Source organism: Zingiber officinale, chromosome 6A, assembly GCF_018446385.1.
Source record: "Zingiber officinale cultivar Zhangliang chromosome 6A, Zo_v1.1, whole genome shotgun sequence".
Taxonomy (NCBI): Eukaryota; Viridiplantae; Streptophyta; class Magnoliopsida; order Zingiberales; family Zingiberaceae; genus Zingiber; species Zingiber officinale.
Genome location: NC_055997.1, coordinates 121,443,651 through 121,463,839, shown reverse-complemented (window position 1 = coordinate 121,463,839; position 20,189 = coordinate 121,443,651). Strand labels below are relative to the sequence as shown.

At 36.7% G+C, this 20,189-nt stretch overlaps 1 protein-coding gene and 1 long non-coding RNA gene across 3 annotated transcripts; both read right to left on the bottom strand.

Moving 5' to 3' along the window:
* Positions 1–579: 579 nt before the first annotated feature.
* On the bottom strand, positions 580–6,183 carry LOC121997813. Its single transcript, XR_006116375.1, has 4 exons — positions 2,412–6,183; positions 1,364–1,598; positions 1,045–1,298; positions 580–935 (listed from the first exon to the last, which is right to left on the bottom strand). It is a non-coding gene; the product is annotated as an uncharacterized LOC121997813 (long non-coding RNA).
* A 701-nt stretch (positions 6,184–6,884) lies between these two features.
* LOC121997812 lies at positions 6,885–12,732 on the bottom strand. Of its 2 annotated transcripts, XM_042552442.1 has the most exons (4): positions 12,603–12,732; positions 11,645–12,063; positions 10,839–11,366; positions 6,885–9,910 (listed from the first exon to the last, which is right to left on the bottom strand). In XM_042552442.1, the coding sequence occupies exons 2-4, from the start codon at positions 12,050–12,052 to the stop codon at positions 9,866–9,868; spliced, it is 981 nt and encodes a 326-aa protein (XP_042408376.1). In that variant the 5' UTR covers positions 12,053–12,063; positions 12,603–12,732; the 3' UTR covers positions 6,885–9,865. The 2 variants fall into 2 exon arrangements, with proteins under 2 accessions (XP_042408376.1, XP_042408375.1); XM_042552441.1 differs by lacking the exon at positions 6,885–9,910 and having other exon boundaries at positions 9,917–11,366.
* Positions 12,733–20,189: the final 7,457 nt, after the last annotated feature.

Genomic DNA, 20,189 nt, shown 5'->3' with positions numbered 1-20,189 from the left:
CCTTAAACTTAAGCGTGCTTAGCTGGAGGGTGAGCTTCCTGTGCAATCATCTCCATTATTAAACCCCCCTCTCTCTCTCTCTCTCTCTCTCTCTCTCTCTCTCGCACAATGATCTCTCTTGGACTCCTACATAATTATCATAATATCGTACTTATACCTGCCATTAGGTTAATTATGAATGATCTCCAAACTCCATATATCTGATTTGGATCTAGCTCATTTCTGAAGAAATGTAAAGAAATGGATGACCATGTAAACGACATCCATGTCAAAATCCAACAAGGCAAGGACCCGGCTGTAGTTGCATTGAAAGAGAATGACATTATTGGTGCGCTTTCATCTATCAATGTATCATACTACCCTCTCAAGTGTGGCGAGGTGGTTCGACATTATGAAGTTGGTAGTTTATGATTTGACCTTGTGACTGTAAGTATATCATGTGCCACGTGTTCGAATATTAAGGATACCAGCGAGCCATTATCTTCATACATACGCTCAGAAGATGCAAAGGAACATAAATAGCTGTCATGCAATTCGTAAGCTTATCTACGAACATCATGAGGGGACGATCACAACACAGAACAATCAATGCGCAGTCGCAGAACAATCATAAGAAGTTTAATATACCGAGTCAACTTTAGGCTCTCTTCGGAGCCCAACATAAAGGGACAAGCCAACATAAACATTAGGATGTATCGCCATCACTAGCACTATGTGGTCGGCTATTCAAGAAAAAAGGAATGGACTGACAGAGACAATGATGACTCACAGTATTTAATGTGGGAGGAGAAGAGGAGAAAAGAAATGAGCCGAAATATATCTACATGGGCAAAGACGCTTGGCGTCCCTAAGTAGCCACGTTTCCTCCAATCGCAGGTATGACTCTGCTGTAGCCAGTATAGGGACAACGCAGCAGATTCAGATGGCCTCATCACCTACAACACAGAAAGAGATGTACAAACAGACCCACCAAACCTACCGTGAAGAGATGCATGCCATACTTTTAATGTTTGTGCAGTGCTGCTGTTATTGCTTGTTAATTACCTTTCTCCACAGCACAGCAGCAGAATTGGTGGGAGGAAAAGATAGGCACGGGAAGCATGTGAGGTTCCTTCCCCCTTGTGACGATAAAGTCATCTGCCATGTACAGTAGGTGGTGTAGGTGTAGAGACAGCAAGAGGCCATACGGTGGGTGGAGTATACATGCGCCCATGTTTGGCTCCATAACAGCAGACGCACAGCCATCTGCTGAAGGTCGTTACGTGGTAGCGGTGAGTCACAGTGATGCCATGCCATCCCTGAGGATTGATCTGGCAGTGAGGTACAAACGGGAAGAAAAAAGCTGCGAGGAAATTAAACGTACAGTGCATCTTTGGCAGTTCCTGATAATTGAATCTTATCTTGTACCTGCAAATGTATTAGGTAAAATTTCCAAAGAATATCTCTGCATCTTATCTCATATTTTATTTTTCACTCGAATGGCGGCTCGTCTGATCATCTTAATTCATGTAAACTTGCCGTATGCCTGCCAAAACAGACTGACACATTTGTTTGTTCAAAGCCTTCTTCCGCCCAAGTATTATCGTAGTGCTGTCATCCTGTTGAAATTAAATAGAACAATGCAATTTAGAAAAAATTTAGAGTTAACTCATGCCCATTTGCGGTTTTAACTAAAACTAATATATAGACTTCTCCCATCAAATGATGAAGCTGAATAAATAGATGTGATCTAAAAATGAACACACATAATTGTCGAGGACGTACGCAAGGTTGAAGCAAACAAATTAGGCCAGTTGTATGGTCGGTCATTTATTTTTTTCAGTAAATGGGAGACAAAATTGAATTATTTTAGAGGGCATTTAGGACTTTCTACAATTGAATAAAATTTACAAATTATATTACCTTTCCCGACTTTTGTACAGCACACGAGAATATGTAATTCACAACTTGTCATTTTATTCAGAGACTTTTGTACGAGAGACATTAAAAAAATGTAATTCACAACTAGTAATTTTATTTCCAATCATGAACAACATGCTCCAGCAATTAGTTCAGACTTCGCATGATGGTAATCGAATTTGATTAGTACTTTCTAACGCATCTGCTACATGAGATTTCCTTGACTTGAAGGCAAGGTACGCTTAAACCAGGATCAGCATCTATAATTTTTTTTTTTTTTTTGGATTCTACAAATCTCTTTACTCTAATAATTTACTCGCAGTACATAGCCAACTTAAAGCCAGCATTAGATACATTTATATTAGGAGCAGTTACAATGTAACCAGTTTCACTCAAGTGGCTACAAGAACACTTTTTCAAATACAAATCGGTCATCAGCATCCCTGAATACATTACATTTATATATTTTATATGTGCCTGACCAAATTAAAGGAACAAGCTAAAGTTCATACCTTGCCAGGTTGGTCAGAGATCAAATAAATCAGCAGCGAATTTGGTACCAAAAGTTTGTTGTTTCTTCAGAAGTAAAAAAGAAACTTGGATTCGGACGGTCAACTGACACACTGAATCTGAGTCTGTAGCTACTTTAACTGAAGCAGCAAACATCGTCACCTAGTCAATAAGAAAGCAATTTTAGGTTGGATACAAGCCTATAAAAATAATTCAACCCAAATATAAAAAATAGCACTTTGCCATTACATTGACTATTTGTTTTCAGTAATTATTGAAAGAAATACTGATGTAGAAAACACTTCAACCTCACTCCGTGATTTGATGGTTCACTAAGGTGAAACATCCTTGGTGGATGTCTTCCAGGCTTGTTGGGTCTTGACCAACCCCCACCTATTCCTCGTTCTCTTGAACAATATTAATTTAATTGCCTAAAACTGATAGATTTAACAAAATACAGATATTGCACCATATTCATTGAAGTATGGTTGTTGCTAAGTTAAAAACCCCATGTCCTTCAATATGTTACACTGACAGCCATTTTGCGAATCAGGATATTAGATAATTAACAACAAATTTTTTTTAAAAAAATTAATACCAAAAAGATTAAATTGACAAAAAATTATAAAGTTGGAATGCAATATCATCATAGATGCAAGGTACTCAGTCAAACTAAATAGCATCAAAAACCATAAACATTTTGAATTTGATATTATACAGCAAGTCTCTAAAATCATTTCTGTAAGTAAGATAGCACTAGCTAGTTTAACTGAAAACTATCAGATTCAAGTCACAGAGTAAGACAGTACCTTCTTGAAGTACAAACAGTGCCAACATTTGTAGGGACACCTAAATAGCATCAACACAAGTCAGTGAAACAGATGTCATAATTATATGTCCTCAGCCCATACCAATAGAGAGAGGGTTTTATTTCTTTTAATTGAAGGGGAGCTTTTCCTTATTTACATAGTATAGATGTAAAACAATATATGACCTTAACGAGTTCTAGCATTCTTTACATTGGATAAAAAAAACTTAAAATCCTAATCTTTTCTTCAAGTAGAAGTTTTTTCTATTTATAAATACTTGAATTGCATAAATAGAAATAGAAGTGAATTTAGTCATACTGAGTACTGACCATGCTATTTTCCATTATGCATGTATGTTCTGGCAAATTGCTATTTAGTTTAAATGATACAATTACTTAAAGAGCAGATATTAACGACCAAACGATTGCATGAGCATGTTACCTGATAAAACATAAGATTAGTAAATATCTAGATGTTCAGTGAGCCTCAATGCAAAAACACCCAGTTTTAGCTTTTCAGATCAAAAGGCACAGTTCTAACTTTTTACAAATTTATAATCTCAGCTGTTATTACAAGGTGTGAACAATAAGACGATAAGTAATACATGCTTATCCAGCATAATTAATCTTTCACAGTGGAATCTATAAATTACAACAATGAATATGATGTAGGATAACTTACATCAGAAAGCATGGATCCATATGCTCCACGCATAAATGCTAGTTGTGTAAACTAAAATTTTCTCATATTATCCAATGTCAAGCCCAGAGTGTGAGGATGGAAGTTGCATTAAGTTCTAACAAATAAGCTATCTCAAACCCTCATGAAAGATTGTGTTTGTTCTAAAATATTAGTATTACTAGTGAGCAGCCTTATATGAAGTTCAATAATGGGGTAGGATCCATATAGCTCACTCAAATAGTGGGAATATCTAAAAAATTGTTGTTGTTTTTTAATATGTAAACACGGTTTTAGCTCAGAGTATAAGAATAAGTTCTGAAGGACCCCTAATACACACCCAATTTTATAAGAACTAGCAGGCATGACTAGGCTTAATTAGATGTATCTCCAGGAGTGAATAAAAAGATGATTTTGTGTAACCTGGTAACCATCAGAATGATGCAATATGAAGCGACTGTAAAAGAACATTGCTTATAGAAACAACCATTATAGCTGCTCCTGATGACAATTGTTGGTTGAAAGAAATTAATGTTAAGAAATAGAAATACTGCTAAGTATTCTGCAATACTCAAGTCACTTGTGAACAGTTGTATGCAGCCAGATCTGTGGCTAAAATGTCTGACCTCATTGAATATCCTATAGAGATTTCTAATATATATTGTCCCGTGAAATAGCAATTGATAACACAATACAAATAATGAAATAGTAGAACAAGTTAATTTGATTAGTCATGTTATTAGCGATTTCATATTATTGATATTATTAGGTTGATAATATCATATTATTATTGTTACATTTAATAAAATAATATTCTAGAAACATCAAGTAATATTATATTGTGGAGTTAAATGTATGTCTTTTAGATTATCGACAATAAACTTTGTTAATAGAATAAAAAAATTAAAATATATATTAGCAAATATTGTTGCATTTAGTAATAAAAAAATAAAAAATATTGTAGATTAATATCATTCACTAAGAAAAATTATTATTTTAATATAACAACTAAGTTTTATCCCACTAGGTGGGATCGGCTATATGAATCATTTTATGTCATTGAACTCTTATTCCCTACTGTATCATCATCTATACTTAAATAAAGATTATCTTATTTTATTGTTGCTAACCAAGTCTTTTTTGGTCTTCCTCTTCCTCGTTTGATGTGTGTATTTGTCATGATTTCATATCACCTAACTAGAACATTTATTGATTGTCTAAGTACACGTTTGTACCATCTTAAATGTTAAGATGCGCCTCTCAGAGTTTTCCTTAATAGATGCAACTCCGACTTTCTCTCTAACGCTCTCATTTCTTATTCTATTCATCCTCATATATTCACACATCCACCTTAACATTCTCATCTCTGCAACTCTCATCTTCTACTCATGTGATCAAGTTATAATCCAACATACAGCGCCATATAACATAGCAAGTCCAACCGTCGTTTTATAGAACTTCTCTTTAAATTTTAAAGGTACTTTACAATCACATAGAACATCTGACGCTCTCCTTCATTTCAATCATCCTACTTGTATTATATATAAAACATCTCTCTCAATCCCTCCTTCATTTTGCAAAAATAATCCTAAATACTTAAAGCTCTGAATTCCACATAACTCGTCATCTCCTATCTTAACAATTGCCTCATTACGTCTAATATTGCTACTTAAATTCCATGTATTATGCCTTTACTAATTCTAAAACATTTAACTTCTAATGTTTCTTGCCAAATTTTTAATTTAGCATTTACTCCTTCACGTGTCTCATCTACCAAAATAATATCATCTGCAAATAACATACACCATGGTACTCCGTCTTAAATATGTCCAGTGAGTTCGTCCATAATTAACGTAATAAAATAGAGACTTAGAGTTGATTCTTGATATAATCCTATCTTTATTAGAAATATTTCTGTTGATCTGCCTGAAGTCTTCACTCTGGTCATTATATCCTCATATATATCCTTAATTAGTTCAATATATGTTACACAACACCTTTCTTTTCTAGAATTCTCTAGAACTTTATCATATGTTTTTTCTATGTCAATGAATATCATGTATAGAGCTTATTTTTGCTTCGATACTTTCCGATTTGTTGCCTTAGAAGATGTATAACTTCTATTATCAACTTTCAACCCAAATTGGATTTTAGTCACCGTGATCTCCTTCCTTAATCTTTTTTCTATTACTCTTTCTCAAAATTTCATAGTATAACTCATTAGTTTAATACCCCTATAGTTTGCATACATATCCCTTGTTCATATATATATAAGGGAATTAGAACATTTTTTTTATTTCAATATCATGTTAAATAATTTTATAAGTAATTCAATACTTTGTTTCCCTAAGCATTTCCATACCTCTATTGGAATATCATCTGGTCTAACGGTTTTTCCATTGTGCATCCCATTTAAAACATGTTCTACTTCTGAAGTTTGAATTTTACAATAAAATTTTAAATTTCTATACTCATTTGACCTACTTAAATTACCTAAATTAAGTTGGTCACCTAAACCTTCATTAAAAAGTTGATGAAAGTATTTATTCCACCGCTTTTTTATTTCTCCGCCGTTTACTAGTATCCAATTGCATTTATCTTTAATACATTTTATTTGGTTAACATCTCTTGTTTTCCTTTCTCTTACTTTAGTTATCCTATAAATATCTCTTTACCCTTCTTTTGTATCCAATTTTCAATATAACCGTTCAAAATTTTCATTATTTGCTTCATTCACTACTTTTTTAACCTCTTTCTTAGCTATTTAATGGTTTTTTAGATTTTCCTCATTCTTACAAATATATAATTTCTTATAAACGGTTCGTTTTTCATTCCACCACTAGAATTCTTTACCTCGTGGGGCATATCCTCTTAACTCACTAAGTACACTCTTAGCTACTATTTTCAACTTTAATATCATCTTATCTCATATTGTATTAGTGTCACCGTATATTTCACCTAATGCTTGTACTCCTACAATCTCCTTAAATATGTTTTGTTTTCCATCTTTTAACTTTCACCACTTAATTCTAAGAGTCGTATATATTTTCCTTCTATTGATACTATGCTTGAGGCGTATATCCAATACTACTAACCTATGTTGGATAGTTAAGCTTTCTCACCTTACAATCTTTACAAATCTTTATATCCCTCTTCTTAACAATAAAAAGTCAATTTGTGATTTATTATTCCCACTTTTGAACGTGACAAAGAGTTCTTTTATTTTCATAAAAAATATATTAGATAACATAAGGTCATATGCTATCGCAAATTCATTTTTCTTTCCAAACTCATAACCCCATGTACCCTTTCATATTTCTTATTTTTCACTCTGACATGCTCATTTAGATTATCTCCTATTAAAATCATTTCATTTGGCAAAATGTTTTGTAATACTTCATCTAGGTCATCCCAAAATATTGATTTGATAGTTTCATCTAATCCTACTTAAAGTGCATATATGCTAATTACGTTCATAGTTTCTTTTGTCACTCCTATCTTGAGAGTTATAATTCTATCCTTTTTTCTAACTACTCCTACAGCTTCATCTTTTAACGAACTATATACCACAATACCTACTTCATTTCTTGTTTTACTCTTTCCTGTATATCATAACTTAAAATCTAAGTTTTCTATCATCTTTATCTTCGCGTCTACCATTTTATCTCTTATACACACAAAATATCAATTATTCTCCTAATCATCGCATCTACTACCTCCATTGATTTGGGTTCCTATATTCTATATTCCAAATCTTAGACTATTAGTTTTCCTATAATATTTATTCTTATCCAACTTATGGTGTGAAAAGTCTTGCCTATTTAGCACAACACTCAAATTCTCATAAAGATATAGCAGTCATTGCCGATACATCACAGTTAGCTCCTACAACACAAACTCTTGCATATTTAGCGCTACACCCAAGTTTTGAAGATGTAACAATCATTGCCAAAACGTTACAGTCGGACCCTGCAACGCGTTCCGAGAATGACCTAGCTTATCATAATAGTTTAATGGATCCATTCATTGAACATTTGTCTTAGTTTTAATATTGGCTGACAACCTAACGCAACCCTCCTTTATCCGAGCTTGGGACCGGCTATGACTTGTTCGTCATAGTTTAATATTAAATTATTGGGTTTAATTGAGAATGGGCTTCTTTTAATCAACACTAAATGAAGAGATGAGGTACTTGGTCTATTTAGTGCATTTTCCCCCGTGGGTTAGCGACTTGGTGCGGTTGATACCTGTATGGGCGTTTACTCCAATAGGTGTTGGGATCAATTCCCAGCATGTCTCGTTGGATGTCTAAACTCCTAGCTGCAAAGGGTCGTTGCACTAGGGCAAAATACCCCTTGTGATTTACCTGTGTGTATCTTGGCATAGAACTGACGAAATTGAGCCGCTTGGGATGAGCGATATCACCTTTGCTCCAATATCCAACATGCAACAAGGTTGTTCTATTGGTCTCAAAACAAATCTTAGGCAGTAAGAAGGCTAACAATCTATGCTAGAATTTATAATAAAAACAGGGACTATCCTCTTCTCATGTATGCCTTCACTAGTATAGGCTAAGACTCAAAAAGTGTTGAGTTAGATTGGTCAAATTTGTCAAAATCAATTTAAATTAACACAAAAAATTCAACCTATTACATCCTTACCATTCATTATTTGACAAACTTTCAATTAATTTTATCTACATTTGTCATATTTAAGTCTTTTTTTTTGTAACTTTATTTCCTTTAAACTTCTCCATGGATCCATATAAAATGATTGATTTATGAGAAAAGATCAATTACCCTTTTCCAATACCGATCCAATACAAGCAATAGTTATTGATATCATCCATGGTTTTTACGACCATAACTTCAGTTCTAGTTATGCTAGTTAACTTCTACATGTGAAGTGGGATATATATTAATCGACATTTGGATGAACTACTACAAATGTGAATGCCTTAAAAGCAGTTGCTCACAGCCAATGCAAGACGCTAGGAGAGGCCTCTATTAATAAGACAGGTAAAGATTCTCTTATTAGTAAAGAATGTTAAAAATTAAGATGTTTGTTATACATTTTTGAGCAGATATTATGAAATTTTAATTCAAAATTTGTTGTTAGAAGAAAATAAGAGGGTCATAGGGGAAGGGACAACACTAAACCTGCCTATTCGGTCGAGATAACTCAACAGCAAGGCAGATTGCTTCCCTGCATAATACATATCAGACCTAGTTTTTATTTTTATTTGACTTAGCATAATGTTTCTTTCTGTCCACAACTCTGCATACTACACATCAGACCTATTTTTCTTCTTATTATTTTCCCTCTATTTGTATCCCTTGTAGGGACATGAACATCAACCCACCAGTACCAACCTTGAATAAAAGGTTCTTTAAATCACCATGTGAAACTCTGCGTATGACAACCGGTCAGTCCCAAGCCCGGATAAAGGAGGAGGGTTGCGTTAGGTTGTCGGTCAGCGTTAAAATTATAGCAAATATTCAATGAATGAATCCATTAAACTATTGCCGACCCCACCTAGTGGGAAAAGACTTGGTTGTTGTTGTGTTAAATCACCATGTGAAGCCAGATCATTTTGTTTGTTTCTGTTGCCATGCTAAATATACTTGCTATGCAGCATAAATAAATGTGTCATTAATAGACACATGTTTAAAGTCTGGTGTCTAATTGTGCATGCTAACAACAATTCTTCTGCTTGCACAAGAACAACTAAATCAAAGATCAAGTGTTCGATATTAAAAGTGGTTTCAAATAGCAGTTTTAATGCAATGGGAAATGTCCTGTATGCATTTCAGTTAAGCTTCCTTTCATCATGCATTATCACAGGCAAAGATAAGCCTGAAATAAGAGCAAACAGAAACAGAAATACCAAAACTGATATACCCATAAAGAATAAGATGGATGTCTTGCCCCACTGATGGAAGAGCAAATTCGTGACAATTCCACCATCATCACAGGACTATGGAAGCAAAGTTTAGAAGCCTCCAACTTTGGCCCTGGAAGAGGGATGCAAGTATCAATTTTGTCAGCAAGATGGAGATAAAATCAAGAGAATCAAATTGTAGATGTCGCATATTAGTGCCACAAAGAATGCAGAAAACCTACACATCATGTGATAGGATATCAACAAACAAAGCATGCAAAAGTGAGCATAGTCAACTATCAACCATAAGAGATGCCCATCATCATGATGTTAGGCAATTCCCAACCCTATAAAATCAATGTCATAAAAGCCAACGGCCCTGTGCCAATAATCAAATTGCCAAAATAAAATCTTCTGTAAATTGAACTTGTCCATTAACATTTTAGCTTCCATATAAAAACTGCCAACTTCAGACGTAACCAAAGTAGGTATTTTGTACCAATGGAGTAACCCATTGATTTTGAATGCAATCAATGCTCATATGGACAAATCTGTTTTCTTGATAAAGGGCATCCTATGAAAGTAACTTCAGACGAGCTCCAACATTTAAGTTTTTTTTTAAGTTCACAATCACAGTAAATAAAATTAATTATTAGTATTCATAATTATTACAGCATTTATATTGTTGGAACCAATATACATGAAATGAGGCAAGAAAGTAAGCAATAGAAGTTTAGAGAAGAAATTCATCCCATGAGTTATTCTCATAGCTAAATGTTAGTGATACAAAAAAATATTGCGCTACATAAAAGGTCAGCCTGCTCACTTGAAAATGAAAACAGTATACTACATAGTTTTGATTCACCTTTCTACAAATCAACATTTTCAATTTTACTTGAGTTATATTGTAACTCAAACCTAAGCAAATCTTCTAGTCAACTACAGTGATATGGAGTCATATCAGAATTTATCAAATTCCTTATCTCCATTAAGTGTTCATCATTTGATATGTTTAGCATTAGACGAAGGTTTGTCATCACTGCTTCTCGTTCCCAACTTACCGGGCCAGAAGCATAGAATGCTTTTAAAGTGGACCTGTATGCACTCAACTCAAGCTGATGAATTTCCGTTTGCAAGTCGCCTTTCCTAGAAAAAGCTGAGTCTCTTTCAAAACCACAGGAAGTTTCTACATAATCGTATTGGCTATAACTTTCTTCATGACTGCTGTCAACACTACAACTACCCACAGACGATGAAGTGCTTTCAGCATAACTACGCACAGAACTATTCAAAAGATAGTTTTCTTTATCTGAATGTAGCATACTCCTTCCTGATTCAATTCTGGAAGGACCAGCTCTCTTGCTTAAGGAATAATCTGTGTCCTTCTCGCCAAGAATTTTTCCAGTTGAAGCAAGGAAGTCTACCTTCATTGCTCGCATCTTTTTTCTTCCAATATTGCATGCGTCAGAAGGAACAGACATATCAAGTGGCCTTTTCTTCATTTTTTCACATGATTGAGGCATATGACAAACAGATCTCCCACCCCTCATTGAGCTGCTTAGTCGTCCATCACTTTCTTCTCCAGAATCCTAATGGAAAAAATAATTAAATTAATTCAAATATCATCAAAGTGAGTATGGTGCATCCAAAAACTCAGATAGCATGATTGCCCTAATAGTTATGAGAAGAAATTAACAAAAGATTGAAATGACAGAAAACATTTGGTGTAATGGAGATCAATAATACCAAGGTATGTTGATCAAACTATATTAACTGAGAGTTAAGCAACATATAAGGATGCTAATACAACAGCCCTCAATCATATTGACTTTAACAGTAATTTGTGAAAAAGAATGCACCATGCTACCTTATAAATTACCATCCACTTGTTGTCTTGCCAAGATAGCCGTCTCCTTATGTTAGATTTGTGGAATTGGAATTTCCTAGAAGACCCAAGGAGCCTCATAGAGCAATAACCATTACCAATAATCGTCCGGATTTCAGCTATCTTCCATGAGTTTTTGTCAAATACCTCAACAAAATCACCAATCCGCAGCTCCCTCTGGTCCTCTAATGGTGGAGGGCGTGGCCTAATGGCTTTTCTTGGCACTCTGTCCACTGCTATACTGCTGTCTATTGGATACCCATCATACCTCACTGAATATGTGTGCCCGTTACCAGATATGATTTCGGCACTCCACCAAGAGCCGGAAGGAACCTCCCTCCTGTTCCAAACCTCCACCTTATTACCCTTCTTGAATCTCGTGGTCGGCATTTTCTCAATTCCTGATAAAAGGAGATGGAGTATAAATAGTAAGTATTCAACTGAGTAAAAGCAATCCGATTTGTTCCGAAAGATCAGAATCTTTGCCTTCTTAACCTAACGGCGAACTAAAAGCACCAAACGCCGAGAAACCCCGAAGTACAAAATAATCCGAAACACATCATGTCGCATCGAACAGGAAAAAGAAAGCGACGACATTCACTGGTGAAACATCGTCCCAATAAAAACAAAGAAATCAAAGCAACCTGCTCTTGGACAATCCAAGTTCTGTTTACTCTTCTTCTAAAATTAGGCATTTTTACAGTCTACTTCAAAAGAAAATCTTTTGAGAGCAATGAACGATCAAAACTCCAATCAAATTAAAATACCAAGAAAATAATCCACCAAACATTTTTGCCTAAAACCCAAAAGCAAGTATCAACGATAATCGGAGTACAGATGGAGGGAGCCAAAGCGACGGAGCCCCGAGTTATGAACAATCGCATTACATAGAGGATCGAAAGTTGGTGATAATCAATTAAGCCATCGAACAAAAGCGTACTTATTCCTCAACGTGAACAAGCGCGAGGCCAACCAAGCGAGCGACCGATCGACGTTCGTACTAGAGACCGCTCTCAGCTTCTTCTCTCTCTCTCCGCTGCCTCCGAGGACAATTAATCAGCGAAATTCGTATCCGATGAGGAAGTATAAAATGGAACCCAGGGGCCAATCAAATTCCGTTTATTTTGCGTGGGTCTCGACTGGAGTCCGGCATCCGAGAGCCGATCTCAGCCGTTGGTTAAGGCAGGGAGGGCTCGTGATGAAATTCTAGGGCAAAATTATTAATGACACGTTTGGTTCGTTGTTTAGTTAGCTTTGGGGACACGTTTGCTGTTGTAAAGAGGATGGTTTGTGAATAGCGGTTAAGCTAATGAGGGAATGGCATCAACTATCACTACTTGCACGTAATCTAGATTTGCTTTTTTAGGCGTCATTAAATTGTTTTTTTTTTAATCCAAATATCAAACTCTCAAATGTGTAATATGCCATGAGATTTGAACACTCATTACGGTATCGCAGTCCCAAGGATTAAATTATCAGATTTTACGTGATAAAAAGTATGAGTATCCATGTCACCAGGTCAATTTCTATCTTAGAATTTTTTTTCTATGGACCTACCAAGTTCCGCACTTCCGTCCTCAAATATACCACAAAAGTACAAGAGAATGTCTTTTTATAATTTAACCAACAATAGTCACAAGCAAACAACATAGAGAAATACAAATGGAACATCAAAAATATTTGTCCATGTGTTTTTGCTGCATTGACTCCATGCCAAATGTCAATCTACACACCTTATTTTTTTACCTCATTACTCTACTATTTCAACATCACACCAAGTGTCAGTCTGCACGTCTTATGCTTTGCCACGTCATTCTGTTGGTTTGACAACACACCAAGTCTTAGCCTGCACACCTTGTGCATGGCCCTGTCATTCTGCTGCTTTGGCATCATGTCAAATGTTAACTTGCACACCTTGTGCATGACCCAAGCTCGACACCGCGAACTTAGGTAAAAGAGCCCCTACTGCTCTATTTGTCGTGACGCCTTGCATGCGCCCACCGCATGTCATCGCTCGCATTTTGACGCCAGACAAGATAGCGATTATCCCGCAGGCTAACGAGATAAGAAAATTAAGGAGAAGGCAAGAAGAAAAAAAATAATAAGGAGAAAAATCATTGTTTGCTAAAAAAAACTTTATTAATAATTGGGGGATAAATCCTCATATAACTAGGCAAGTGTTTATATAAATATTAGACCCTAAGATAAAGAAAGGAAATAAATCTCAATATATAGTCCTCAATTCCAATTTTATAGAGAAAGAAAAGAGATCTTTCTAGAAAAAAAATATCTTGATAAAAAATTAAATTAATAAAACAGAACATTGTTATAGTCTTGTAGACTAAATATCATAAAAATTGACATTACTAAAAATAATAATAAAATTTTTAGAGACTCGAATGAGGGCCTAAATGGTGGAATTTAATCTAAAATTTGATAATTATGAGTACCAGATAACAAATGTATATTTTTTAATTACGCACGTGTGACCACTAACAGAGTCTGATTCCGAGTCATGAATTAAAAGTTATGACCGTTTAAAATTCAAGGGGTCATGTTGGGTTGATCATGCATCAGTCTCTTCGAGTTGAAAAGAACTCACTCTTAAGTTCATAATACCCTCATCAGCATTCATCAGATAAGAAGTAAAGTGCTTCCCATTGAAGACATCAGATGTCTTAAGATGACTAGGAAGGCGTAACCTGTATATATTGTCGTTGATCTTTTGTAGTATCTCACACGATCCAACGTTTCAATCCTTCAGTTTATTATACTTACCAGCAAGAAAATGATCACGAGTTAAAATAGTCTAGATAAAATCTCTGACCTAAAAAAGTACCTAGCAACGATGACTATTAACCCGAGTTTTATACTTGGTATTGCTATTTAAAATTGCCAATTTCACTTGTTCATGAATGTTCCGAAGATGTTTTGTCATCTCATCTACTTTAGGATTAAATCATCGCATACGTGGAATAGGGGTTAAGTTCAAAACGCTCAACGAGTTCCGCCCATAGACAATCTCAAAAGAACTCAAACATGTGGTCTTGTTTCTCGATTGATTGTAGGTGAATTTTACTTAAGGTAATGCTAAGCCCCATTGCTCGACTTAATTCCAGTGAGACATCTCAAAAGATTGCCCAGACTCCAATTCACCACCTCAATTTATCCATCTGTCTAAGGGTGGTAGGTACTACTAAAGTTTAATTGCATGCTCAGCTTTCCCTAAAAGCTCTTCCAGAAATGACTAATGAACTTGGTATCTTGATCTAAAGTCATGAATCGAGGAATGTCATATAGACGCACGATCTCCTTGAAGTAAAGATGGGCAATCCGGATAGCATCTATAGTCTTTCTACAAGCTATGAAATGTGTCATCTTTGAGAATCTATCAACTACAACAAGAATTGAATTTGAGGTTCATTGTGTACGAGTAATCCTAATACAAAATTCATGATGACATCGAACCAAGAAGCTTCAGGAACAAGTAAGGGAGTGTACAAGTCTACATTGGTGAGCACCCCTTTAGATTGTTGGCATACAACACATCGGTCCACAAAGTGGATCACATCGTGGTGACTTGGGCCAATAAAAATCAACAAAGGTAAGGGTTAATATCTTATCACATCCGAAGTACCCCTCATTATGAAGCTCTCTTATGATCTACTGCTTCAAAGAGAATTTGGAAAGCACAACTACAATCCATGAAATAGATAGTCATTATGTAAAACAAAATCATGTCAATGCAATCCATGAAATAGATAGTCATTATGTAAAACAAAACCATGTCAGTGTCTATCATGTACCTCCTGAAATATCCTACCAAATGATGGGTCAGCTGTTAGTGCAGTCAGCACTAATAATCAAACTTAGGTTTTGATACATAACAAAATGTTAAAGTTAGAATATGTGTGATCTAAAGTATTTACCATGCTTGTAGAGTAAAGGACTTGATAGATCTAGAGGACATGACACCAGACTGAAGTCCAGTTAAGTCAAGAGGACCTCACAACTGATAGGAAGCCCAAATAAGTCAAGAGAAGATATGATATCTGACAGAAAGTCCAAATGGGTCTATAAGACCTGACATTTAGTTGAAGTCCAGATGGGACATCATGTAGGAAGACATGATGGGTCAGATGACAAGTCAAGTGAGTCTATGAATGATAAGTAAAGTAAGTCACTAGAGGAGAGATCTAGTAAGGATGAGTCCCAGTGGGACTGTAGGCGCTGGTCCAACTTAAATCTATTTTAGAAATCTGAGTTGAGACCAAGACTAGATCCTGTACATAGTAAAATAGGATCTAATTCATAATTAATTTGTATATATGTGCTAACTTTATTTTTCAGGTAATGTTATTATTTGGACTAACACAGTTTTTGTAGAAGTTTAAAGCAAAATTGAGTTCGAATGAACAGTGCTCGAGTCGCCTTAGCTGATTGGAGGTGCCCTGAGTGAGGTGTTGGTGCAATCGACCTTTAGAGTTTTGATGTTTAATAATATACCAACGTATGGTCAAATTGACTAAGAGTTAATCCAAATAATTACTTGATGTTTGGAAGAGAGACGTTTAGTTACGACTAGACGATGACTATCAATGGTAAGTCATAAACTGAAAAATAGACAGATGAAAAGTCTACTGAGTGACTAGTCCTTACTGCAGGTTAAGTAAGGGGAAGTTCTGGTAAATGAAGTCAAGTCCTAATGAATGAAGTTAGGTGGTGGAAGTCCTGGTGAGTGAAGTCGAGCCTAGTGAATGAAGCTAAGTGGTGGAAGTCCTAGTGAATGAAGCTAGACCTTAGTGAGTGAAGCTAGGTGGTGAAAGTCCTAGTGAGTGAAGCTAGGCAATCCTAGGGGAAGGTAACCCTAGGTAATGAGAAGTCTTGGAGGAGTAAACTCCAGGCATGTGTGACCGACTGGTTTTCGGTCGATCGTATGTGGTTGATCGAACTAGTGAATTCTTAATACTACTAACACTATTTTATCTTAATATTTTATATCTATTTTGCTAATTTGGTATTGTAGGAAGGTAACCAAAGAAAGTCTAAATAGTTCTGGAGGACCAAATGTTTGGCAGGTAAGGTCAGGTAAGAAATTGAATGAGAGATCTAGTGAGGACGAGTCCCGATAGGGACTTTAGACACTGGTCCAGCTTAAATCCATTTTGGAAGTCTAAGTTAAGACGAAGACTAGATCCTAATTTAAAGGACAAGATCTAATTAATAATGCATATAATTGTGCTAACTCTATTTTGTTAGGATCTCTTCGTACGGCTAGAGAGGGGGGTGTGAATAGCCGACCCCAATTACTCGCGTTTCTTTCTACAAACTAGGGTTAGCGCAGCGGAAACTAAATGCAGAAAGAAAACAGGAGAAGAAATCAAACCTCTACGCAAGGATGTAACGAGGTTCGGAGATGAAACTCCTACTCCTCGGCGTGTCCGTAAGGTGGACGAAGCCTATCGATCCGTCGGTGGATGAGTCCCCGGAAAATCGGCTAAATCAAACTCCTTGTGGGTGGAGAAACCTCGCCACAATCACTTGCAACAGCAAGCTAAGAGTACAAGAGAATAGCAAGAACAAAATACAACAGGAATGTAAACACCGTAGCTTGCCTTCTCGTCGACTGGGGTCCCGGATGAAGTAGCAACTTCACGGACAGATGCAACAAGCAACTCAGCAGGCTGATCCAATCGTGGAATGAAGCTCACGCGAAGCTTCGACAGGAGGAGCTCAACAATCAAGCGACGGCATCGCGGGAAGGAAGAAGAAGAAGTAGCAGTAGGCAGCCCTCGACCCCTTTATACTGCGAAGAAGACGGCGAAGAAACTGGCGGTTGCTACGCGCGGCTAGGGCGTGGACCGATCGGTGGCTTGATCGGTGCAACCTGCGATCGGTCGTGAGGACCGATCAGGCCTGTCTGTCGGTCCCGGACCGATCGAAGCTCCGAGAGTTGCCCAACTCTCGTAGCGGACTCGATCGGTCTCGGACCGATCCACTATCCTGATCGGTCCCGGGACGATCGGCTCCATCTTGATCGGTCCCGGACCGATCGGTAAGCCTGACACGGTGACCAATCGGATACACAAGCGTATCATTGGATCGGTCTGCGGACCGATCGAGCTGAGGCTGGAACCATCCTTGGTCACCCTTGACCCGCTAAGACTCCTCACCAGTGTCCGGTCAATCCTTTGACCCACTTGGACTTTTCTCTTCGTGTAGTATCGGTCACTCCTTGACCTACTTGACCTTCTCAACACCGGATGTCCAATCATCCTTGATCCATCTGGATTTTCCCTTGCGGCTTCACTCACGGGACTTTCACCTAGCTTTACTCACTAGGGTTTTCACCGCCTAACATCCCGTTAGGACTTTCTCTCCCGCTTCACTCACGGGACTTTCACCGCCTAACATCACCAGGACTTTCCACTTCCCAGCTTCACTCACGGGACTTTTCACCTTGCCTAACATCGATTAGGACTTTCTCTTGCGACTTCACTCACCAGGACTTTCCAATTGCCTAACATCCCAGTTAGGACTTTCCCACTGCCAAGTCTCCATACTTGGACTTTCCGCGTGCCAAGCTACCTGCTTGGACTTTTCCCCGTGCCAAGTCTCCGTACTTGGACTTTTCCAGTGCCAAGTCTCTATACTTGGACTTTTCACGAATCAGGTCAACCAGGTCAACCTTGACCTAAGGTTGCACCTACAATCTCCCAAACACCTATTCTTGTCAAACATCAAGAATACAACTCTCTTCTCATCAAACATCGACATGCAACTCAACTAGGTCAACCTTGACCTAAGGTTGCACCGACAATCTTCCCAAGTCAAACATCAAAATACAACTCGAGTCAAGTCACCTCGAGTCAGGTCAACCTTGACCTAAGGTTGCACCAACAATCTCCCCCTTTTTGATGTTTGACAAAACCCATAATCAAGTTAGGTTAACCTGATAACCTAACTTAGGTTTTCCAACCATCTTCCAATGTCCAATGTTCTTTCCTTGAACATTCTCTGGACATTCTCCCCTTAGGTTAACCCGATAACCTAACTTGGGTTCTCCAATAATTCTCCCCCTTTTTGACACACATCAAAAAGAATTCCAATGTTCTTCCTCGAACATTCCTTGACATTCTTCCCTTAGCTTAGGTTAACCCGATAACCTAACTTGGGTTCTTCAATAATTCTCCAATGAACACTCTCCCCTTTTTGACACACATCAAAAAGAAAAAGGAAAGTATCAAGGTCAAGAGTTTCTTCTTAATGAAAGTCTCATACCTTTCATTGAAACTCTTAATTTCCCCCTTGATACTAAACTCAACAATCAACTTAGTGATAATCCCATATCACTAATCCTCAAAAGTCTTAAGGAGTAAAAACTCCCCCTAAGAGTCAACTCCCCTTGACAATTAGGTAAAAACTCCCCCTTGACCATTGCACCAACAATGTCTTGAAGAGTTTCAAACCTTTAGAAATCCAAAACACCAACTCCCAGCTGAAATTTCAGACAAAACAGTCGAAAAATCAGCATTTGGCACGCCCTGATCGGTCACCAGACCGATCAGGGATTCCCTGGATCGGTCACAGTGACCGATCCAGCATCCCCTGGACCGATCAGGCAACCTCCTGATCGGTCCACAAGTCTGATATCAGATTTCTGATTTCTTCTCCCGAAATTCAGAAACCTCTAGAAAATCATAGAAAATTTCAAAAATTGTAAAATTTTAAGGATACATTCCTCATAACATACACTATCATGGAAAAATAATTTTCGATGAAAATAACTTCCATTTTCAAATCTTGATACAAAGTTCAAAAACTTTGAAATAGTTCAAGTTTAACTCAACTTTGTATCACAATGTTCAATGATGAATGCAATCACTAAGATGTCTTCATCAAGGTTTTCCAAATAAATTTCAAAATGATTTTAAAACTTTTAATTTAGGATCATAATCTTAGGGCTAAATGTACATGACTTGTACACAAGCTTTCCCTATGATCCTCCATTTCTTGAATTAGGCTCATCTAGGTACAAGAACTATGCACCTTGATCCTAATTCATGATCCTAATATCTCACACACATCTAAAGTGTATCAAACACATCCATGGCAATTTTAATGTGAGATATGGGTTTAGATATCTTAGATTAAGGTCTCATGCATTTTCTAAACACAAATTTGATCTCAATATCAAAATGTGTTTTTCATCCTTAAATCAATTCAATTGATTATTAATGCAAGAGATGATGACATGGCATAAAATGGTATCATAAATGAAAACATGTGCCAAAGTCATGATGTCATGGCATAAAGTTTGAAACTTAAATAAACATGACATAAAAACTAGCCTAAGCATTATCATGACATTTCAAATGATAATAAAACTAAACATGATGTCATGACATGTGAGGGCAAACAATCATGGCAAGATTTAGCATAAATAAATATACCTAGATTACTTATCTAAGTATCTTTAACCACTTGGCTAACTTCAAATTTAATCCTAGATTGCCCCAAAATGCCA